The sequence below is a fragment of the Melozone crissalis genome, unplaced genomic scaffold (assembly GCF_028551555.1).
Source record: "Melozone crissalis strain CALT ecotype California unplaced genomic scaffold, PUWL_Pcris_2 ptg000079l_1, whole genome shotgun sequence".
Classification (NCBI taxonomy): Eukaryota; Metazoa; Chordata; class Aves; order Passeriformes; family Passerellidae; genus Melozone; species Melozone crissalis.
The window spans coordinates 5,908,434-5,932,803 of NW_026535856.1; the positions used below are offsets into that span (position 1 = coordinate 5,908,434).

Here is a 24,370-nt window from a genome sequence, read left to right on the forward strand (position 1 = left end):
GTTTTCCATATCTCAACATGTCTCAAATCCTGCAATAAACCCCAATCCATTCTTTAATTACTTAGACACCTCATCCTGAGCATTCTGCATTGATTACACAGTTAATACACTGTTAACGACCCCCAATTCCCCCTGGGATCCCAACCTGGGCACATCCCGGTCTTGGCCTCGAGCTCCCTCCGGCTCCTGGCCCTGCTGATCCTGGTGCCCCTCCCAGGTGGCCCCGCCCCTTTTGCCTGGAAGTCACGCCCCTTTTCCCCTTCTGGACCAATCAGGTTTCCCATCCCCATCTCCCCTTTGTCCCGCAGGGCTCCGGGCGGCCGTGACCCTGCTGGAGTGCGGGGGGGACCTCCAGCCCCCCGGGGATCCCTGACGTTGCTGTGCCGAGGGTCCGGGTTCAGTTTCGGGAGTGTTGCCATGAGCTGGGTCCAACAGAGACCGGGGCAGGGGCTGGAATTCGTCGCCTACATCCGCAGCGGTGGCAGCACCTGGTACGCGGTTTCAGTCAAGGGCCGGTTCACGATCGCCAGGGACAACGGGCAGAGTCTGATGACGCTGACCACGAACAACCTCAAGGACGAGGATTCCGCCGTTTATTTCTGTGCCAAGGATGGGGATGATTGTTGCGACACTGCTGCTGGTGACGATATTGATTGTGATGATGTTGGTCATGGTGGTTTGTTCTGAGTCCCCATCTTTGAGTGCCCCCCCCTGTCCCAAACACCAGACCCTTACTCCCAAACCTCAGCCCTTGACCCTTTGTCCCAAATCTCCTCCATTTTCACCCATGGTCAGCACCTTCCCCAACCCTAACTGGTTCTGCCCCAAAACTCAATCATTGGGCCCAAAACTTCGCCCGCGACTTCCAATTCGCCTCCTCCCAGTGAGGACCCCAGGAGCTGGAGGATATTTGGGTGAAATGGGCAAATTTCGGGGAACGTTGAGAGTTGGGGCAGCAGGAGCAGAGTTTGGGGAAGACCGGTGGAGATTTGATAAAAAGGGCTGAGGTTTGGGGGAAGGATCAGAGAATTCTGTGATATTTGAAAATAGAGAGGGGAGGGTTTCGGACATCATCAATACCAGAAGCATAAGCAGGGTAAGCATAACCACCGCTGTAACATTTGGCACAGAAATAGGTGGCGGAATCCTCGTCCTTGAGGTTGTTCATGGTCAGCGTCACCGAGATCTGCCCGTTGTCCCTGGAGATCATGAACCGGCCCTTGACCGCTGGAGTGTAGCCAATGTTGCCACCGTTGTTGCTGATTCCTGCCACGAATTCCAGCCCCTTCCCAGGTCTGTGACGCATCCAGCCCATGTTGAAACTCCCGAAACTGAACCCGGACCCTCGGCAGAGGAGGCGCAGGGACCCCCCGGGGGGCTGGAGGTCCCCCCCACACTCCAGCAGGGTCACGGCCGCCCGGAGCCCTGAGAGACAAAGGGGAGATGGGGATGAGGAACCTGATTGGTTCAGCGCCGCAAAGCGGGTGTGGCAAACTGGAAAAAGGGATGGAACGCACCTGGGAAGAGGATGATGAACTCCAAGGGTCCCAATTTGTGGCCAAGACTCAGGATTTGGGTCAATGTTGAGCTTTGGCCTCATCCCCATCTCCCCTTTGTTCCGCAGCGCTCCGGGCGGCAGTGACCCTGCTGGAGTGCGGGGAGGAATTCCCGCCCCCCGGGGGGTCCCTGCACCTCCTCTGCCGAGGATCCGGGTTCAGTTTTGGGAGTTTTGGGATTGGCTGGTATCGACAGAGACCCGGGCAGGGGCTGGAATTCCTTGCTGAGATCTGGAGCAGTGGCAGGATCAACTACGCGGAATCAGTCAAGGGCCGGTTCACGATCTCCAGGGACAACGGGCAGAGCTTGGTGACGCTGACCATGAACAACCTCAAGGACGCGGATTCCGGATCCTATTTCTGTGCCAAATGTTTTAATGAATATAATCCAAGTTCTGCATTTGGTGACGATGGCATTGGTGGTGCCAGCTCCATCTCTGAGCCCCAAGCTGTCCCCAGCTGTCCCCAGACCCTTCCCCAAACCCCCCTGTCCCACCCCTGATCCTTTGTCCAAGCCCCGCCCCCTTTGCCCCAGCGCTGCCCATTGCCCCCAAACCCTGCCCTGGGTCTGGCCCCAAACTCAACTCTCAGCCCCAAATCTCATCCTCGACCCCCAAAAGTACCCCGAGGGCTGAGATTTGGGGGCAGCGGGTGAGGTTTGGGTCAGCGGCTGTGGCTGGGAACCCAGAGTGGGAATTTGGGCCAGAATTGGGCGAGTTTTGGGGCCAAAGCAGGAAGGTTTGGGGCAGAACCAGTTTGGGGGTTTGGGGTCTTTGGTGGAAATGGGGCAGATCTGGGCAAATGGGTCAAGAATGGAGTCAAGGGCTGAGATTTGGGTAAAGGTTCTGAGATTTGGGGACAAGAGAGTCTCAGGCCTTGGGGCGCTGCCACCACCGGCACGGTCAATATAAGTAGCAGCATCCCAAGCAGCACCAGCAACTTCGGCGCAGAAATAGGATCCGGAATCCTCGTCCTTGAGGTTGTTCCTGGTCAGTGTCACCGAGCTCTGCCCATTGTCCATGCAGATCGTGACCCGGCCCTTGACTGATGGCGCGTACCTGGTGCTGGAACCATCGCTCCTGATCCACGCGATGAATTCTGGCGCCTGCCCGGGTCTCTGTCAGACCCAGTTCAGGGCAAAACTGCTGAAACTTAACCCAGACCCTCGGCAGAGGAGGCGCAGGGACCCCCTGTGGAGCTGGAGGTCCCCCCTGCACTCCAGCAGGGTCACGGCCTCCCGGAGCCCTGTGGGACAAACGGGAGATGCGGATGAGAAACCTGATTGGTCAAGGGCCTCATAGTGGGTGTGGCCTGTTAGAAAAAGTTATAAGACCCTCCTGGGAGGAGGATGATGAACTCCAAGGGTCCCAATTTTTGGGCAAGGGTCAGGATGTGGGTCAAGGGTTGAGCTTTGCCCTCATCCCCATCTCCCCTTTGTCCCGCAGGGCTCCGGGTGGCCGTGACCCTGCTGGAGTGTGGGGGGGACCTCCAGCCACCCGGGGGGTCCCTGCGCCCCCTCTGCCAAGGGTCCGGGTTCCATTTCGGTGGTTCTGATCTGCACTGGATCCGCCAGAGCCCCGGGCAGGGGCTGCAGTGGGTGGCCGCTATCGACAGCTATGGTGGCACCTACTACGCACCGTCACTGTGGGGCCGGGTCAGGATCTCCAGGGACAACGGGCAGAGCTCCATGTCCCTGACTGAGAACAACCTCAGGGACGAGGATTCCGGATCCTATTTCTGCGCCAAGGAGTCCAGCACTAACATTGCTGCTTGTGCCCTTGAATCTATTGACCCGTGCCCATCCCCAGGTCCCCACCTGTCCCCATTCCCCAGACCATTCCCTGCAAACCTTGACCCCATCCCTGACCCCCACCAACCCAAGTCTGGCCCATTTTCCTCAAATCTCGACCATTTGCACCCAGGTTTGGGGACCTCGGTTAAGACTTGGAGCCAAGAACTGAGGTTTGGGTCCAGGAGCTCAGATTTGGGGCAGAACCAGCTGAGTTTGGGGCCAATGGTCACAAGTGAACCCCACTGAGATCTGGGGACCAAAGGGCAGAGTTTTAGGCATGAACAGTTGAGATTTGGGTCAATTGCCTAAAGCTGCAAGAGAAATGTGAGAGGTGAGACAATGATGGTGGAGATTCGGGAAAACTGTCACGGTTTAGAGACAAGGGCAAAGATTTGATGGAAGAAAGTAGGAGTTTTTGGGATGTCTGTGAGCCCAGTGTCAGGTGATGGGGCCATCACCGGCATTCTAAATATAATTAGTACCAGCACCACCAGTACCAGGAGATTTGGCACAGAAATAGGTGGTGGAATTGTCGTCCTTGAGGTTGTTCATGGTCAGCGTCAGCGAGCTCTGCCCGTTGTCCCTGGAGATCGTGAACACGCCCTTGAACGATGGCGCGTACTCGAGGTAACCAACATTGTTGTTGACATTCGCGACGTATTCCAGTGCCTGCCCGGGTCTCTGTCGATACCAACCCATCCCATATTGTCCAAAACTGAACCTGGACCCTCAGCAGAGGAGGCACAGGGACCCCCCGGGGCGGCTGGAGGTCTCTCCGCACTCCAGCGGGGTCACGGCCGCCCGGAGCCCTGCGGGACAAAGGAGAGATGGGGATGAGGCCAAAGCTCAACCCTTGACCCAAACCCTGAAACTTGGCCCCAAATTGGGAACCTTGGAATTCATCATCCTCCGCCTACAGGGGTCCCACCCCTTTTTCAATCATGCAATGCCAACTTGGGCACTCTTCACCACTCAGGTTTCTCATCCCCATCTCCCCTTTTTCCCGCAGGGCTCCGGGCGGCCGTGACCCTGCTGGAGTGCGGGGGGGACCTCCAGACCCCCGGGGCGTCCCTGCGCCTCCTCTGCCGAGCATCCGGGTTCGATTTTGGAGGTTTTGGGATGCACTGGGTGCGCCAGAGACCCGGGCAGGGGCTACAATGGCTCGCAGGGATCACCAGCAATGGTGCTTACACCGCGTACGCGCCATCGGTCAAGGGCCGGTTCACGATCTCCAGGGACAACGGGCAGAGCTCGGTGACGCTAACCATGATCAACTTCAAGGACGAGGATTCCGCCACCTATTTCTGTGCCAAATATGCTGGTAGTGGTTGTTGTAGTCCTGGTGCTTATAGTGAAGATGACAGTTGTGGATCCACCCCCCTCTCAGTGTCCCCCCCGTCTCCAATCCCAGACCCTCCCCCCAAACCCCAGCCCTTGACCCTTTGTCCCAAATCTCCCACATTTGCACCAATGGTCAGCACTGACCCCAAACCCTCCCCTGCTCCTGCCCCAAAACTCAACCAATTGCCCCAAACCTTCACCCCTGGGCTCCAGCTAAGGCTCCTCCAATAAGGGCCCAGGAGCTGGGGGAGATTTGTGTGAAATGGGAATAATTAGGAGAAAGTCGGAAGTTGGGGCAAAGATGGTAGACACAAGGTGAAGGTCAAGAAGGGGATCAAGGGTTGGGATTTGGGGCAGGATTTGGGGATTTTGGGACATTTGGGGAACCAGGGATGGGGGTTTGGGGCCACCATCAGCATCGTCGCCATGTCCTGAGCTCCCAGAGAGGATTCCAGCCCAGCCCCAAGGAGCAGGCCCCAGACACCAAGACCGCTGGGGGAGAAGTGAAGCCCCAGGTGGGAGCGAGGCAGGGAGGGAGAGAGGAGCAGACGCCGCGATTTTGGGGCTCCGCAGCCTCCCCCCACTTCCTCCCCGGCAGCTGCCGGGGCCCGGCCGGGGAAGTAAAGGAAACAGAAAGTTCCTGGTTTTGGTCATTGTGAACATCTGTGTTTGGCAGAGGGCAGCTCAGCCTCGGGGTGCTGCGGCAGAGCACCGGCTGCACAAAAAGCTTTGTGTGCAAAGGGCCCTGGAGCGATCCCCGTTCCGCACTGGGAAGGAGAGGAACTGGGGGAGATTGGGGAGGAATGGGCAAAATTGGGGGGAAATTGGGAATTGGGGAAGTGATGGTGGACTTTGGGGGAAATGGCCAAGATTTTAGAAACCCGGCTGGGATTTTGGGGGAGTATCTCTGGGATTGGAAACATTTTTTGACCATCATGGTCACTACCAGACGTGACGCCAAAACCGGCGTCAATAGCATTGCCAGCGCAACCATTGCAGAGTTTGACACAGAAATAAACAGCGGAATCCTCGTCCTTGAGGTTGTTCATGGTCAGCATCACCGTGCTCTGCCCGTTGTCTGTGGAGATCGTGAACCGGCCCTTGAATGACGGCGCGTATCTGGGAGTGGCGCCATCACTGGTGACACTCGCGACAAACTCCAGCCCCTGCCTGGGTCTCTGCCGTATCCAGCCCATCCCAAAATTGCCAAAATCGAACCCGGACCCTCGGCAGAGGAGGCGCAGGGAACCCCCGAGGGGCTGGAGTTCCCCCCCACACTCCAGCAGGGTCACGGCTGTCCGGAGCCCTGCGGGACAAAGGGGAGATGGGGATGAGAAACCTCATTGGTTGAGGGCCTCAAAGCAGGTGTGGCCAGCTGGAAAAAGGGACTGGACAAACCTGGGAGGAGGATGATGAACTCCAAGGGACCCAATGTGGGACCAAGAGTCAGGATTTGGGTCAAGGGTTGAGCTTTTCGAATCCCCTTTGTCCCGCAGGGCTCCAGGCGACCGTGACCCTGCTGGAGTGCAGGGGGGACCTCCAGCCCCCCGGGGGGTCCCTGACGTTGCTGTGCCACGCATCTGGGTTCAATTTTGGGACTTTTGGAATGTTCTGCGTTTGCCAGAGACCGGGGCAGGGACTGCAATTGGTGGCATACATATACAGTGGTGGCACCATCACCTGCTCAAAGTCGGTCAAGGGCCGGTTCACGATCTCCAGGGACAACGGGCAGAGCTCGGTGACCCTGACAATGAACAACCTCAAGGTCGAGGATTCTGGATCCTATCTCTGTGCCAAACGTTCCAGTGATTACGCTGGCAATGGTAATGCTGCTGGTTTTGGCATCAATCCTGGTAGTGACCATGGTGGTTTCCAAATTTCCGCAATCCTGGCAATCCTTCCCCCAAATCCCAGCCCTTCACCTCAAAACTGTCGGTGGAAGGAGACCCAGACACCAGTGTGTTCATCCAAGTCCAATTTATTGATCGAATACGGCGGGTTAAATATAGTTCTTAATAAGCTTCATACATATTGCAAAAGTTGAGCTCAGGATTGGTTAGTTACGTATCAACAACTACACCTACTTCTACATTCTTGTGCTTATTCTTCTGTTACATTCTGCAGATATTCAGGACTAATCTCACCTCCCTTTCCTCATGTTGCAGCAAGGCCATCCGGCATTCTTGCTTGTCAGCAGTCACTGAATCAGAGACTGCTGATCTCCCTCTTTCAGCTTAACCAGTGGCATTATGTCAGTATGGCTTTTCTCACTAACCAACTCTTAATAAAATCCTCCACATTTCCCCCGTTTTCTTCTTGAGCAAGAAGACTAGTCTGCATTTTTGCTATCATACGACTGACCATGTTTTGAATACAATTAAAGACACAAGGCAAAATAAGCAAAAACAGTAAAACTACACCCAGTAGTCCTATAGCATAGATCACAGGGTTCCTCAGCCATGGCCCAAGTCCTAAGTTTTTAAGCCATTCGTCAATTCCTAAACCTTCTTCTTCTTTGAGATTGTGAAGTCCCTGTTGTAGTTCTTTTATCTTAGTGTGAATGGACACCGAATGATCAGACAAATTCATGCAACACATTCCCTCAAATTCTTCACATCCATGCCCTTGTGCTAAGAGCAAAAAATCTACAGCAGCTCTATTTTGTAAGACAGCATGGTTAACACTCTGCACATCTGCAGTTAACATGTCTAGAATTTGGGATGTCTTGTTTAGCTCATTTCTTGTCCAGCACCCTAACTGCTTTGCTAAATTCATAGCCTTATTGGCAGATCCTCCTGGCAATATAGTGGAAACTACTACTTGTTTGAATGTACCCCAAAACTTTGGATCTCCTATCTGGCTGGAGTCCAAGTCATGTATACTACGCTTTTTCCTGTTTGATGTTTGACTGAGCTGCATTAGCAAGGATACATTAGGGTGAAACAAGGACAATTTTCCCAAATAACAGGGTCCACCCTGTGGCTTAGCTGGTACACCATTCCACGCCCTGTCTCCACAAATTAAAAATATTCCTGTAGGTAATTTCATTGGTGCCGTGATTTTTGTACTGTTACATTGACTGTAATACTGTGGAGAGAATTCACTCAAATTCAGGGATGAATCTAAGGTGGCCCATGTGTCTTTAGGTTGATTTAAATTTTGAACATCCAAGGGTTTGAAACTAAACTATCCTCCAGCTGTAGTGTTAGGCATACTGGCATTTGCACTTCCAAAAAGATCCAGTTCCTCAGGAGGAGAATGCAAAGAAGTGTTAAGTGATTGGATTAGTAAGCATTGGCGATAGCCATCACTCTGACCTGCAGTATACCCTTGCTGCACTGGCAATGTGATGTTTGACATGTTAGACATACATAAGGTTCGATTATTTATCAAACCACAAAATTCTCCTGGAGACCACACCGGAAGTCCTACCAGGCATGTTCGAAATGGGTTAGTAATTCCTCCAAGACTAAGACAAAGCGATGATTGGTTAATCTGTTTAGCAAGTGTTACCCATAGATTTTCTCTTGGCTGACTGAAACGTGTTATCCCTATCGCTTCACTTACTACAGCATTGAGCAGTATAAAAACAAACTTCATTCTTCTTTCTGCTTTCTCTGTTTTTCCTTTCTTCGTTGTCTTTTCCCTGGTTTGTTAGAATGTCTATTGTGAGGCTGAGTCAATTTCTGAATACACTGATCTAATTCCAAATCAGCATCTTTGCTTACAGGTATAGCGTGAGGTAAGTTTAAAAGCAAATTAGCTTTACAGCGAGCTGCTATGATGCGTGAGGATGTAGTAATTTCAAGCTCTCTAAGTACTTGCTGTAATTTCCACCTTATATATGCTATGGCCACTTGTTCTGCACTCTCATAAAGTTGTAATCCTGACCTTCCTGGTAGACCAGTACTTTGCTCAAGAGCTCTATACCAGGAAGAATATCGAATCCACTTCCCAAAACAAGGGTGACACCATAAAATTCCTACTGTCCTCTGTGAATACCAGTAAACCTTATTGCAATCAGCACAATGCAAAGCTACCCAAGCATAGCACTTATCATTATCCTTTTTGCAAACATAACAAGGAAGTGTATATAGGAAAGGATCAGTATTAAAATTTGTCTGTGTGATCCAATCCAACCAGTTCAATGGTGGTGATTGCAAAGCCTCTTCAGCTTTCTTACTATATACGGCTACCAATTCAAGCTCCTTCTTTAATACAAAATGTATCTCATCTCGTAATCGCTGTTCTTGTTCTTCAACACCTATAGCATGCCACGAAGCAGGGTCCCATGGAGCTAGAGCATCTCACAAGGCAGGGTCCCATAGATGTGAAATTGCCCTAATCATAGAAAACTAATTAGCAATCACTAATAGCCTTATTTAGATGAGGTTGTTCCCCATCTTACCTTCTTTTTCTTATCTGTTTTCAGTTTTGCTGCTCCTAATTTCACTGGTCCCGTCACTTTCAAACTTAATTTTTGTAATTTTTCAATGCAATGATGCAATGCTCTTTCAGGATTCCCCCTGAAGGGCCCTACAATAGAATGTTGTGTTAAAGGTACTAATTTTCTACACCTTACAGAAATTATACGTGATTTACTTTGAACCTTAATTCTACTTACAACACATTGTACTTCCCAACGATAATAAGCAAGAATTTTCTGTTCAGGAGACTCATAAAGATTTAAAGCTACATATGCATTTAGCCCCGTTTGTCTCCTTAATTCATCTTGCCAGTTTTTACCCCATGTGTGCTCATGCTCACAAGTGTGGCACCACAAATCCCATAATAATGATTGTTCTATCCAAAAAGTTCTATCACAACCCCCACAACGTAGGGCTATCCAGGCAGCACAATGTGGATCATAACAGTCAAGGCAATGTTCCTTTGCTGGATTTGTTAAACGAAAAGTTGATAATGAGTCAATAAAACCAATCAGCTCCTGGGCCGTCCGATAGTGACGTGTCAGTGCTCTGTCCAACACTTTCGAGTGTCCCTTCAACTATAACAGTAGTGGTCGTAGGACTAGAAACAGTTTCTTCCCCAGTAGCTCCTTGTCCTCCTCCGTGAGGCAGTCCACCAGAGGCTGCATCAAAAACAGGTTTAGTCCACTTAGCAGGCACCCACAAAGGTCCTGTAGGTGAGGAAACACAGAGATATCCCTGACCCCAGTATAATACTTTTGCAGGTTTTTCCCATAATCCTGTAGTCGAGTTTTAATTTCCTGACCTGACCTCGGATGATGTTTAATTGCAGGAGGGATATCGCCTTCCCCAAAAATACATAAATGATTGATCACATACAGAACCTTAGCCAAACATGATTGTGGGTCCTTTATATCTTGATGCTTTTCAATATACTGCTTAAGGGTACCATTTGCTCTTTCCACTATTGCCTATCCAGTAGGAGAGTGTGGAATACCTGTCACATGCTTAACAGACCACTGATTCAAGAATTTCTGGACCCTAGCACTCACATAAGCTCGACCATTATCCGTTTTGATACTCTTTGGGACTCCCATGACAGCAAAACAACTTAACAGGTGCCTGATAACATGTGTAGCTTTTTCCCCGGCCTAAGCCGTAGCCCATATGTAATGACTATATGTATCTATAGTGACATGCACACACTTAACTTTACCAAATCTAGCGATATGTGTAACATCCATTTGCCATTTCTCATTTATTTCCAAACCTCGAGGATTAACTCCAATGCCTAAACCTATTCCACCATTATGATAACTACATGTTGGACATGCTCTAACAATAGCCTTAGCTTCTGACAAACAGCTCAAAGTGCTTTGCTAATCCTTTTGCATTTTGATGATATTTACTATGTGCTTCTCTGGCCAATGTATGCTTATCAATAGGACAAGAGTTATCAATGGGTAAGGTAACCAATTTATCTGCACGTTCATTCCCTTCTCCTAAACCTTCAGACCATTTATGGCTCTTAATATGAATCACAGAATACGCTGCATTTCTTTCTCGTAAAGCTTTCCTTAATTGTATCAATAGCTCATACAATCGTTTATTATTCACTTCCTTAATTGCTGCTTCCTCTATTCGTCTGGCTACTCCGGCAACATCCATAGAGTCTGTGACCACATTTAAAGGCTCCTGTAAGTTGGACACTGCCCATACTACTGCCAACAATTCCAAAGTTTGTAAGCTATCTGCAGGATCTGCTGTAAGAAGTTGATGCTTCCATTGTCCTTTTTCTTGCCAGGTGACAGCAGCACGCCTTGATTTCTTTCCTGCATCTGTAAAAGCAGTAATAGCTCCTGTATCCAATAATCCATAAAGGGTTATGCTTTGATGCCCATGGGTAATTTCCACTTTTTGTTTTGGTCTATTTTGTAAATCCACAGTTAAAAGTGTAACACCAGTAGAGCCAAAACCCTTTTCATCCCGCGTTTGTCCAGTAAATGATGGTATACCAGATGTCATTTGTGATAGTGGTATTAATTGTGCAATGCGTTGTCCTTTTGTTATTCTAATAGGAGGATTAAGGGTGTAAACCATAATTTGTATTTCCCCTGTATAATCCGCATCGATAACACCAGGCAATACAAATAATCCCAGCATAGTTATTGAAGAACGTCCTAATAACAATGCTCCACATCTTTATCCATTTAATATAAGAGGACCCTTTACTCCAGTTTGTATCCTCTCAGGCCGGTTCGTCATTAGTGTGACGTCTACTGCTGCTGATAAGTCCAAGCCGAGGCTCCCTGCTGTGGCTGGTTGCAGACAGGAGGTGACAGTGATGTTACGGCAGCAGCTGATGTCTCCGATGTCACGGCGGTTCTTGTGTCTGGGCGCGTATGTCCCTCATTGCCGCATCGGTAACACTTGATGAATGGTCTCGAGCTCTGCGTGTCCGCCAGTGAGCCGCTTCGGAGAGGAGCAAGAGCAGCTAACACCTGATTCTGAGCAGCTAACACCTGATTTTGAGTAGACTCTGCTTGCTTTTGTAACCCTAATCCTAATTCCTTTAAAGTTTCTGCTAGAAATGCCTGTGAAGCTGTTGGCATTAATGCCATTCGCTCTAATGCTTCCTCAATAGTCCAATTTGCCCCTAAAGTAGCTAACACTCTTGCATTTGCCTAACAGGTTCACTTTTTTACTCCAAACTGACTAACCGTAGAACGTAACTGGGCTAACAACTTCCAATCTAAGGGAGTATATTCCGCTATATTATGTGTAAGGTTCCCCTGTGCATCATACTGTGGTGTGTATGTAACCGGACATGCAAGATTAGAAGCTACTTCCACCGCCTCGCCATCCCCCATCTGCATTACTTCTTTTGCCACAGCAGCCCAAGCTTCCCTCCTCTGTTTAGCCATCTCCCCCCATAGGTCACTGTGTGCCCCCGGGATAGGATCTGGCCCTTTAAGGGTGCTATGCTGCTGGCACTTCGGTACAGACACCGAGTTCTCGCACGGGGAAGGCGGTGGAGCAGGAGCTGACTCGCGCGGGGGAAGCGGCCCCCCTGCTGAGGCGGGCTCGCGTGGGGCAAGCGGCCCCCCCCGCTGCTGGAGCTGACAGTGAAACCGGAGACGACTCGCGCGGGGGAAGTGGCCCCCCGGGAGCCGGCCCGCTCGGGGGAAGCGGCGGAGGCAAAGGTGGCGGCGGCGGCGAAGCTGGCTTGCTCCCACTTTAACCATCCGACCCGCCTGAAGCTGGCGGCGGAGGCAAAGCTGGCTTGCTCTTACCTCCACCATCCAACTCGCCTGAAGCTGGCGGCGGAGGCAAAGCTGGCTTGCTCTTACCTCCACCATCCAACTCGACCTCCCCCTCTGACAGGAAGGGTGCAGATGGTTCCACTGTATCTAAGGGAAAATTTTCCACACCATTTTGCTGGGGACCCTTAAGCATAAGTATCTGAGTTACAGAAGGTGCCAGGGGATCATCCTCACGACCATACCCTATATTCCTCTTATGAGCTTCTGTCGCCCTTTCTGCTGCCTTTCTCTCAGAGACCTGCTGAAGTAACGTATTATACACCACCCGCCATAACTTGCCAAATTTCTTTGCTGACTTATCATCATCTAACACTGCATCCCACAGGATATCCCCAAACTTTTTCCACTCTGCTATCTCATGAACTGTATGTGGGTTAGCAAAAATTCCTTTAGAATGACCATAAGCTAATAACCCTGGTAATTCCTTTTTTAAATCTATCCCTTTTACTCCTCGCCTTTCTAAATATGAGGAGAAGGAATCGTATGTCGTTTGCCTATCCATACCTATATATCAGCGCGTGCTGTTGCAGCCCTTCCAGGCTCCTGCGACACGTAGAGACTTGAGATACCTTTTGTAATCCTCAAGGGTGCTTTTAAAATCCGGCACCGTCCCGGCTGCAAGGACTCTCACCCAACTTCCCCGACCGTGGCGACTTTATAATCCAAGAGAGCGAACGTTCAGAGTGCTGCCTTTGCCCGCATTCTCCAGCATTTGTCGGAGGAAGGAGACCCAGACACCAGTTGGTTCATCCAAGTCCAATTTATTGATCGAATACTGCGGGTTAAATACAGTTCTTAATAAGCTTCATACATATTGCAAAAGTTGAGCTCAGGATTGGTTAGTTACGTATCAACAACTACACCTACTTCTACATTCTTGTGCTTATTCTTCTGTTACATTCTGCAGATATTCAGGACTAATCTCACCTCCCTTTCCTCATGTTGCAGCAAGGCCATCCGGCATTCTTGCTTGTCAGCAGTCACTGAATCAGAGACTGCTGATCTCCCTCTTTCAGCTTAACCAGTGGCATTATGTCAGTATGGCTTTTCTCACTAACCAACTCTTAATAAAATCCTCCACACAAAACTTCACCATTTTCCCCCAAACTCCACCCCTGCTGACCCAAGTCTGGACTTTCCCCCAATTTTTCCCATTTCCCCCAAATCTCGCCCTTCACCTCACCCTGGGGCTGTTTGCCCAGAACCATCCCCCAAACCTCAGCCATTCACCCCAGATTTCCGCTCCCTTCCATTGTGACCACGGGCCTGAAAATCCCTCTGGGGCAGCCCCAAATCTGCACCCCTGGCCCCAAACCCGCACTGGGGGCACCGAATCCTGAGGGTTTGGCACAAAAATTTCATAGAGTCAAGATGTGGGTCCGAGAGTAAAGAATTTGGGGGAAAATGGGGGAGATTTGGGGCAGAGCCAGATCAGAGCTGGGACACGGGGACAGGAATGGGGTCTGGGGTTGGGGATTGGGGGAAGGGTCTGGGGAACGGGGACAGGGGGGGACACAGGGACGGAGACGGGATCAAATGATAAGCAGCAGCCTGATTTTGGTAACCATTATAAGCAGCCTTGGCACAGAAATAGGATCCGGAATCCTCGTCCTTGAGGTTGTTCATGGTCAGCGTCACCGAGCTCTGCCCGTTGTCCCTGGAGATCGTGAACCGGCCCTGCACCGATGGCGCGTAGTAGGTGCTGGAACCATCCTTGTAGATTCCTGCGAGCCACTCCAGCCCCTGCCCAGGTCTCTGGCGGACCCAGTTCATGGCAACACTCCCGAAACTGAACCCAGACCCTCGGCAGAGGAGGTGCAGGGAACCCCCGGGGGGCTGGAGGTCCTCCCCACACTCCACCAGGGTCACGGCCGCTCGGAGCCCTGCGGGACAAAGGGGAGGTGATGGAAATGAAAAACCTGATCGCTTGAATGTCTCATAGTGCATGTGGTCTGCTGGAAAACGTGATGGGACCTGCTGGGAGGTGGATGATGAACTCCAAGGGTCCCAGTTTGGGGCCCAGAGTAAGGATTTTGGTCAAGGGTTGAGCTTTGGCCTCATCCCCATCTCCCCTTTGTCCCGCAGGGCTCCGGGCGGCCGTGACCCTGCTGGAGTGCGGGGGGGACCTCCAGCCCCCTGGGGGGTCCCTGCGCCTCCTCTGACGAGGGTCCGGGTTCGATTTTGGCCGTTTTGGCGTGGGCTGGTATCGACAGAGACCAACAAAGGCACTGGAATGGCTTGCAAGTATCACCAGCAGTGGTGGCAGCACCAGGTACGCACCATCCGTCAAGGGCCGGTTCACGATCTCCAGGGACAACGGGCAGAGCTCGGTGATGCTGACCATGAACAACCTTAAGGACGAGGATTCCGCCACCTATTTCTGTGCCAAAGAGAGTGGTGCTGGTGGTAATGCTGCTGCTTATATTGACCATTCCGGTGGTGGCACCACCCCTGTCTGAGCCCCCCCTGTCCCCAACCCCAGACTCTTCCCCCAAACCTCAGCCCTTGACCCTTTGTCCCAAATCTCCCCCATTTGCCCCAATGGTCAGCACTGACCCCAAACCCTGCCCTGCTCCTGCCCCTAAACTCAACCATTGACCCCAAACAATCAAACACATCCCCCAATTCAGGCCTTGCTCTCCAAGAGTTCCCATTTTTGACTGTGCCCAATCAGCCAATCAGAGTTCAGGGAGCTGGGGGAGATTTGAGTGAAATGGGCAAAATTGGGGAAACTCCAGTGCTGCGGGAACAGGGGCAGAGATTGGGGGAATATAGCCAAGATTTGAGGAGAAGGGTTGGGATTTTGGGGAAGAATCTGTGGCGATTGGAGACATTTAGAGACCATCAAGGGCATGGGATCGCTGAGAGCACCGGCAATAAAAACAAAATCAGCGCCCCAATATTTGTGATGTCTGGCACAGAAATAGGATCCGGAATCGTCGTCCTTGAGGTTGTTCATGGTCAGCGTCACCGAGCTCTGCCCGTTGTCCCTGGAGATTGTGAACCCGCCCTGCACCGATGGACTGTAGATGGTGTAACCTCCATTGTAGGTGATGTGGGCGACCAACTGCAGCCCCTGCCCGGGTCTCCGGCGGATCCAGAACATGTCGTGATTGGCCAGAGTGAAGCCAGAGCCGATGCAGAGCAACGTCAGGGACCCCCCGGGGGGCTGGAGTTCCCCCCCGCACTCCAGCAGGGTCACGGCCGCCCGGAGCCCTGCGGCACAAAGGGGAGATGGGGATGAGAAACCTCATTGGCTGTGGGCTCAAAGTGGGTGTGGTCTGCTGGAAAAAGGGGCAGGACCCATACGGGAGAAGGATGATGAAATCCAAGGGTCCCAATTTGGTGCCAAGAGTCAGGATTTGGGTCAGGGGTTGAGCTTTTGTCTCATCCCACCTCATCAGCGTCATTCTCACCCGCTGACCCCAAACCACAACTCCTGACCCCAAATCTCCTCTTTGTGCCCCAAACTTTGCTCTGCAGGTCGGGGTTTGAGGCCCAGGGTCCCGATTTGGGGACAAAGGTTGAGGACTCGTTTCAGTGGCTGTGGCTGGGAGCACAAAGTGGGGATTTCGGGAAGAATCGGGGGAGTATTGTTGCCAAGTTAGTTGGGTTTGGGGCAGAACCAGTTTGGGGGTTTTTGCTTCCTGGTTGGTGGTGTTGGTAATGGGGGAGATCTGGGACAAAGGGTCAAGAATGGGGTCAAGGGCTGAGATTTGGGGGAAGGGTCTGGGAATTGGGGACAGGAGGGGACACTGAGATGGGGAGGAATCCAGCATGGGCGTCCTGAGCAGAAGCACCAGGACTCCAATTATCAGCATAAGCACGTTTGGCACAGAAATAGGATCCGGAATCGTCGTCCTTGAGGTTGTTCATGGTCAGCGTCACCGAGCTCTGCCCGTTGTCCCTGGAGATCCTGAACCGGCCCTTGACCGAATCTGCATAGTAGGCGCTGCCACTGCTGGTGATACTTGCGACTGCTTCCAGCCCCTGTCCGGGTCTCTGTCGATACCAGCCCATCCCAAAACTGCTGAAACTGAACCTGGACCCTTGGCAGAGGAGGCGCAGGGACCCCCCGGGGGGCTGGAGGTGCCCCCCGCACTCCAGCAGGGTCACGGCCGCCCGGAGCCCTGCGGGACAAAGGGGAGATGGGGATGAGAAACCTGATTCGTCAAGGGACTCAAAGTGGGCAAAGCCAGCTGGAAATAGGGACAGGACCCACCTGGGAGCAGGATGAAGAACTCCAAGGGTCCCATTTTGGGGCCAAGTTTCAGGGTTTGGGTGAAGGGTTGAGCTTTGCCCTCATCCCCATGTCCCCTTTGTCCCTCAGGGCTCCGGGCGGCCGTGACCCTGCTGGAGTGCGGGGGGCACCTCCAGCCCCCCGGAGGGTCCCTGATGTTGCTGTGCCGCACATCTGAGTTCAATTTTGGGAGTTTTGACATGTTTTGGATCCGTCAGAGACCCGGGCAGGCGCTGGAATGGGTCGCAGGGATCAACACTGGTGGAGGCACCACCTACTACGCGCCATCGGTCAAGGGCCGGTTCAGGATCTCCAGGAACAACGGGAAGAGCTCGGTGACGCTGACCATGAACAACCTCAAGGATGAGGATTCCGGATCCTATTTCTGTGCCAAATTTTCTGGTGCCGGTAATTGGGGTGCTGCTCCAGTTTATCCTTTTGGCCTCTTTCCTGTTCCCCAGACCCTTCCCCCAATCCCCAGCACCTGACCCCATTTCCTCACCCTCAGTCGCAGCTCTGCTCTGGCTCTGCCCTAAATGTCCCCTCTGGGCCACACTCAGCACCCTCGTTCCCCAAATGTCACCGAAATGTCTGGATTTGGGCCCAAAGTTAAGATCAGGGATCAAGAATTCAAATTTGGCCCAAAATTCCCATTCTGAGGCCAAGGGGCAGATTTGGGTCAGTGGCTGTGACTCGGGGCCCGCAGGGGAGATTTGGGGTGAAACTGGACAAGTCTGGGGGCAATGGTTGGGATTAGAGGGACGAGGTCGAGCTCAGGGTGAAATCGGCCCTGATTTGGGGCAGGAGCTGAGATTTGGGGCAGAGTCAGTTCAGAGCTGGGACACGGGGACAGGAATGGGGTGACAGGTTGGGGTTTGGGGAAAGAATCTGGAAAATGGGGACAAGTGGGGAAACAGCAATGCGAATGGGGACAAAAGGATTCACAGCAACAGCCCAAACCGCATATTTGGCACAGAAATAGGTGGCGGAATCCTCGTCCTTGAGGTTGTTCATGGTCAGCGTCACCGAGCTCTGCCCGTTGTCCCTGGAGATCGTGAACCGGCCCTGCAGAGACGGCGCGTAGTAGATGGCACCACTGCTCCAGATCACTGCGATCCACTCCAGTCCCTGCCCGGGTCTCTGTCCATACCAGCCCATCCAAAAACTGCAAAAACTGAACCCGGACCCTCGGCAGAGGAGGCGCAGGGACCACCCGGGGGGCTGGAGGTGCTCCTGGACTCCAGCAGGGTCACGGCCACCCAGAGCCCATCCCCAAATCTTCACCCATTTCTCTCATAACTCCCCTTGTTTAGCCCCAAAACCCCACCAGAGTTTTCCATATCTCAACATGCCTGAAAACTGCAATTAACCCCAATCAATTCTTTAATTAATTACATACCTCATCCTGAGCATTCTGCATTGATTACACAGTTAATACACTGTTAACGACACCCAAAACCCCCCGGGATCCCAACCCAGGCACATCCCGGCCACGGCCTCGAGCTCCCTCTGGCTCCTGGCCCTGCTGATCCTGCTGTACCTCCCAGGCGGGCCCCGCCCTTTTTTCCTGGAAGTCACGCCCCTTTTCCCCTTCTGGACCAATCAGGTTTCTCATCCCCATCTCCCCTTTGTCCCACAGGGCTCCGGGCGGCTGTGACCCTGCTGGAGTGCGGGGGGGACATCCAACGCCCCGGGGCGTCCCTGCGCCTCCTCTGCCGAGGGTCCGGGTTCAGTTTTTGCAGTTTTGGGATGGGCTGGTATCGACAGCAACCCGGGCAGGGGCTGGAATTCATTGCACAGATCAGCAAAGGTGGCAGTACCGACTACGCGGATTCGGTGCAGGGCCGGTTCAGGATCTCCAGGGACAACGGGCAGAGCTCGGTGACGCTGACCATGAACAACCTCAAGGACGAGGATTCCGGATCCTTTTTCTGTGGGAAAGCTCCGTGCTCTGGTTGTGTTCCTAGTGCTGGTTATGTTGACGATGCCCGTTATGGCCTCCAGGTCCTGGTTCCGATACCTCTCCCATCACTGTGTCCCAAGAGTTCTGATTTTCGTCCCAAATCTCACCTCTTCACCCAGCCCTTGGCCCTTTGTCCCCATGTGCCCCAATGGTCAGCACTGACCCCAAACCCTCCCCTGCTCCGGCCCCAAGTCTCAGCCATTGGCCCCAAACCTTCACCCCTGGCCTCCAGTTCAGGGCTCCTCCAATCAGGGCCTGGGACTTGGTAGAGATTAGGGAGTAATGGGCAAAATTGGAGGAAAGCACAGAGTTCAGGCAACAATGGCAGAGCTTGGGGGGAAATGGTCGAAGTTGTAGAAGGGCTGCAACTTGGGGGAAGCATCGCTGGGATTGGAGAAATTTCACGACCCTCGTGGTCACTACCAAAAGTGAAGGAAAATACAGCAGCAGCATTACCACCAGCATAACCATTGTCACGTTTGGCACAGAAATAGGACCCGGAATCCTCGTCCTTGAGGTTGTTCATGGTCAGCGTCACCGAGCTCTGCCCGTTTTCCCTGGCGATCCTGAACCGACCCTTGACCGACGGCGCGTACTTGGTGCTGCCACCATTGTCACTGATCCCTGCGAGCCACTCCAGCCCCTGCCCGGGTCTCTGGCGGATCCAGTGCATGCCAAAATTGCCGAAACTGAAGCCGGACCCTCGGCAGAGGAGGCGCAGGGACCCCCCGGGGGGCTGGAGGTCCCCCCCGCACTCTAGCAGGGTCACGGCCACCCGGAGCCCTGCGGGACAAAGGGGAGATGGGGATGAGAAACCTGATTGGTCCAGTGCATCTGAGTGGGCTTACCCAGGTGGAAAAAGGGGCGGGACCCACTGGGGAGGAGGATGATGAAATCCAAGGATCCCAATGTGGGGCCAAGGGTCAGGATGTGGGTCAGGGGTTGAGCTTTGGCCTCATCCCCATCTCCCCTTTGTCCCACAGGGCTCCGGGCTGTAGTGACCCTGCTGGAGTGCGGGGGGCACATCCAGCCCCCCGGGGGGTCCCTGCACCTCCTCTGCCGAGGGTCCGGGTTCAGTTTCGGGAGTGTTGCCCTGCAATGGCTCCGACAGAGACCCGGGCAGGGGCTGGAGTGGGTCGGGAGCATCAGGAGCCATGGTTCTGGCACCAACCTCGCGCCATCGTTCAAGGATCGCGTCAGGATCTCCAGGGACAACGGGCAGAGCTCGGTGACTCCGACCGTGAGCAACCTCAAGGACGAGGATTCCGCCGTTTATTTCTTTGCCAAAGAACCACGCACTGGTGGTTGGAATGCTGCTGCTGGTTGTCCTTTCAGCTTCGTCCTTCTCCCCTTGCCCCAGACCCTTCCCTCCAAACCCTGATCCCACTCCTGACCCTTTGTCCCAACCTTGCCCTGCTCTTGCCCCAGATCTCAGCTCCTGGCCCCAAATCAGGGCCGGTTTCACGCTGAGCTCACCTTCGTCCATCCAATCCCAACCATTTTTGCCATACTGGACCCGTTCTGTCCCAAAATTGCAGTGGTGGAACTGAGTCACAGCCACGGAAAAAAATCTGGCCCATTTTCCCTAAATCTCGACCATGTGCACCCACGTTTGGGGACCTTCATTGAGCATGGGAGCCAAGAGCTGAGATTTGGCGGCAAGAGCTGAGATTGGGGCAGAGCCAGTTCAGAGCTGGGACAGGGCGACAGGAATGGAGGAAGAGTCTGGGAAATGGGGACGGATGGGGACCCGATGATGGGATCAGATGGATCAAGAGGAGCACCAGCACTGCAGAAATTATTATCAATATTTTTGGCACAGAAATAGGATCCGGAATCCTCGTCCTTGAGGCTGTTCATGGTCAGCGTCACCGAGTTCTGCCCATTGTCCCTGGAGATCGTGAACCAGCCCTTGACTGATGGCGCATAGTAGGCGCTGCCACCATTGCTTTACCTCCCTGAGAGCCACTCCAGCGCCTTCCCGGGTCTCTATTGGACCCAGTTCAGGGCAAAACTGCCGAAACTGAACCCGGACCCTTGGCAGAGGAGGTGCAGGGAACCCCCGGGGGCCTGGAGGTCCCCCCCGCACTCCAGCAGGGTCACGGCCGCCCGGAGCCCTGCGGGACAAAGGGGAGATGGGGATGAGGCCAAAGCTCAACCCTTGACTCAAATCCTGACCCTTGGCCCCAAACTGTGACCCTTGGAGTTCTTCATCCTCCTCCCAGGCAGGTCCTGCCCCTTTTACCAGCAGTCCACACCCAGTTTGGGGCCTTCAACCAATGAGGTTTCTCATCCCCATCTCCCCTTTGTCCCGCAGGGCTCCGGGTGGCTGTGACGCTGCTGGAGTGCAGGGGGGACCTCCAGCCCCCCAGGGGGTCCCTGCGCCTCCTCTGCCGAGGGTCCGGGTTCAGTTTTGGTAGTTTCTCCATGTTCTGGATCCGCCAGAGACCCGGGCAGGCGCTGGAATTTGTCACGTGGATCAGGAGCAGTGGTTCCAGCACCATCTACACGCCGTCGGTCAACGACCGGTACACGATCTCCAGGGACAACGGGCAGAGCTCGGTGACACTGACCATGAACAATCTCAAGGACGAGGATTCCGGATCCTATTTCTGTGCCAAAGCTGCTGGTGCTGCTTGGGCTGCTGCTGCTTACATTGACCATGCCGGTGGTGGTAGCGCCCTTGCCTGAGCCCCTCTTGTCCCCAAATCTCAGAACCTTTACCCAAATCTGAGCCCTAGTCCCCATTCCTTACCCTTTGTCCCAGATCTCCCCATTTCCATCACCACCAACCGTGGAGCCAAAACCCCCAAACTGATTCTGCCCCAAATCCCCACTTTGTGCTCCCTGCAGCAGCAGCCACTGACCGAATCCTCAACCTTTGTCCCCAAATCAGAACCCTGGGCCTCAAATCCCGACCGTCTGAGCAAAGTTTTGGGGCACAAAGAGGAGATTTGGGGTCAGGAGTTGTGGCTTGGGGTCAGCGGGTGAGAATTGGGGCCGAGGCAGAGCAAGGTTGGGATCAATGGTCAAGGGCTGGGTGTGGGCTGGGGGCTTGGGGGAAGGGTCTGGGAAACGGGGACAGAGGGGGACACGGAGATGGGGACACGACCATCATCAACACCCTAATTAGCAAGAGCACCACCATCACCAGTACCAGCAGATTTTCCGCAAAAATAAACGGTGGAATCCTCGTCCTTGAGGTTGTTCATGGTCAGCGTCACCGAGCTCTGCCCGTTGTCCCTGGAGATCGTGACCAGGCCCTCGACCCATGGCGCGTAGTAGGTGTAGGCACTATTGGAGTAGATGCTTGCGACATATTCCAAACCCTGCTCGGGTCTCTGGCGGATCCAGAACATTCCATAATCCCGAAAACTGAACCCGGACCCTTGGCACAGGAGGCGCAGGGACCCCCCGGGGGGGTGGAGGTCCCCCCCGCACTCCAGCAGGGTCACGGCCGCCCGGAGCCCTGCGGGACAAAGGGGAGATGGAGATGAGGCGATGCAAATTCGGGTGGTGCTGTCCAATTAATTAATGTGTGGATTGGGGCTAATTGCAGGGTTGAAGGCACTTTACAATACTGGAAATCTCTGTTGGAGATTTAGGGCCAGACAAAGGGAATTTGGGGCAAAACTGATCAAGGTTTGGGGATGGGGAAGCGGCCGTGACCCTGCTGGAGTGTGGGGGGGAACTCCAGCCCCCAGGGGGGTCCCTGCGCCTCCTCTGCCGAGGGTCCGGGTTCGATTTTGGGGATTATGGAATGTACTGGATCTGCCAGAGACCCGGGCAGGGGCTGGAATTTGTAGCAAGTATCTACAACAATGGTGGCAGCACCGAGTACGCGCCCTCGGTCAAGGGCCGGTTCACGATCTCCAGGGACAACGGGCAGAGCTTGGTGACGCTGACCATGAACAACCTCAAGGACGAGGATTCCGGATCCTATTTCTGTGCCAAAGATGCTTATGGTGGTGATTCTAGTAGTGCTGGTTATATTGACGATGGTTATGATGGCCCCACCCTGCCTTTGATCTCACAGACATCCCTAATTTCCCACATTCTACCCTCAAATCTTTACTCTTAAAACTGAATCTTGACCCTTTTCCCTCAATCTCTACCATCACTGCCTTACCTCTCCCACTTCTCTGCACCTTGCAGCCTTTCACCCAAATCTCAAATGTTCATGCCCAAAACTCTGCCCTTTGTGCCCCAGATCTCAGCGGGGATCACTTCTGACCGTTGGCCCCAAACTCAGCCGGTTCTGCCCCAAACCTCAGCTCTTGGCACCGAGTCTCAGCCAAGGTCCCCAAACCTGGGTGCAAATGGTTGAGATTTGGGGAAAACGGGCCGGATTTGGGTCTGTGGGGGTCACCAATGGGGTCAAGGGTTGGAGGGAAGGACCTGGGGAATGGGGACAGGTGGGGACCCAGGGATGGGGACAAGTCAATAGATTCGAGGGCACCAGCAGCAATGTTAGTGCTGGACTCCTTGGCGCAGAAATAGGATTTTGAATCCTCGTCCTTGAGGTTGTTCATGGTCAGGGACATGGAGCTCTGCCCGTTGTCCCTGGAGATCGTGACCAGGCCCCGCAATGATGGCGCATAGTTTGTGCCACTTTGGCTGTCGATGGCGGCCACCCACTGCAGCCCCTGCCCAGGGCTCTGGCGCATCGAGTGCAGATCAGAATGACCGAAATGGAACCCGGACCCTCAGCAGAGACAGCGCAGGGACCCGCCGGGTGGCTGGAGGTCCCCCCCGCACTCCAGCTGGGTCACGGCTGCCCGGAGCCCAGCGGGACAAAGGGGAGATGGGGATGGGAAACCTGATTGGTCCAGAAGGGGAAAAGGGGCGTGACTTTCAGGAAAAAGTTGTGGGACCCACCTGGGAGGGGCAGCAGGAGCAGGAGGGCCAGGAGCCGGAGGGAGCTCAAGGCCGTGGCCGGGATGTGCCAAGGTTGGGAATGGTTAATGGTGGTATTAGTTTTGAAATCAATGTAGAACACTCAGGGCAATGTGTCCAATTAATTACTGAGAATATGGAGTTAACTTGCAGGATTTGAGGAACCTTAGGATACCAGAAAAATGTGATGGAGATTTGGGACCTAATCAGTGGAGTTATGAGTGCGATTGGTGAAGATTTGGGGATGGGCTCTGGGCGGCCGTGACCCTGCTGGAGTGCGGGGGGACCTCCAGCCCCCCAGGGGGACCCTGGGCCTCCTCTGCCGAGGGTCCGGGTTCAGTTTCGGCAGCTCTGACATGTTCTGGATCCGCCAGGGACCCGGGCAGGGGCTGGAATTTGTCGTGTGGATCAGGAGCGATGGTTCCAGCACCATCTACACGCCGTCGGTCAACGACCGGTACACGATCTCCAGGGACAACGGGCAGAGCTCGGTGACGCTGACCATGAACAGCCTCAAGGACGAGGATTCCGGATCCTATTTCTGTGCCAAAGCTGCTGGTGCTGCTTGGGCTGCTGCTGCTTACATTGACCCTGCCGGTGGTGGCAGCGCCCGTGCCTGAGCTCCTCTGGTCCGCAAATCTCAGAACCTTTACCCAAATCTCAGCCCTTGACCTCATTCTTGCACCTTCTCCCAGGTCTCCCCTATTTCCCCCAATGCTGACCAAAGACCCCAAACCCCCAAACTGGTTCTGCCCCAAACCGTCCTGCGTTGGCCGCAAAACTCGCCCGATTCTGCCCCAAATCCCCACTCTAGGCTCCCAGCCACAGCCGC

At 53.6% G+C, this 24,370-nt stretch overlaps 4 gene segments (V, D, J or C); 2 read left to right on the forward strand and 2 right to left on the reverse strand.

The window, feature by feature from the left end:
- Positions 1-195: 195 nt before the first annotated feature.
- Positions 196-14,370, forward strand: LOC128946361 (Ig heavy chain V region 6.96-like; the record flags this gene model as incomplete). The annotated part of the segment is given in 3 exon segments: positions 196-217; positions 4,358-4,669; positions 14,303-14,370. Coding segments are annotated over 3 exon segments (402 nt in total), but the record flags the coding sequence as incomplete, so codon positions are not given.
- Positions 14,371-16,777: 2,407 nt separating this feature from the next.
- Positions 16,778-18,730, forward strand: LOC128946362 (Ig heavy chain V region 6.96-like; the record flags this gene model as incomplete). The annotated part of the segment is given in 2 exon segments: positions 16,778-17,087; positions 18,684-18,730. Coding segments are annotated over 2 exon segments (357 nt in total), but the record flags the coding sequence as incomplete, so codon positions are not given.
- A 378-nt stretch (positions 18,731-19,108) lies between these two features.
- LOC128946364 (immunoglobulin heavy variable 3-20-like) lies at positions 19,109-19,417 on the reverse strand (the record flags this gene model as incomplete). The annotated part of the segment is given in 1 exon segment: positions 19,109-19,417. A coding segment is annotated over 1 exon segment (309 nt), but the record flags the coding sequence as incomplete, so codon positions are not given.
- A 2,350-nt stretch (positions 19,418-21,767) lies between these two features.
- LOC128946363 (Ig heavy chain V region 6.96-like) lies at positions 21,768-22,085 on the reverse strand (the record flags this gene model as incomplete). The annotated part of the segment is given in 1 exon segment: positions 21,768-22,085. A coding segment is annotated over 1 exon segment (318 nt), but the record flags the coding sequence as incomplete, so codon positions are not given.
- Positions 22,086-24,370: the final 2,285 nt, after the last annotated feature.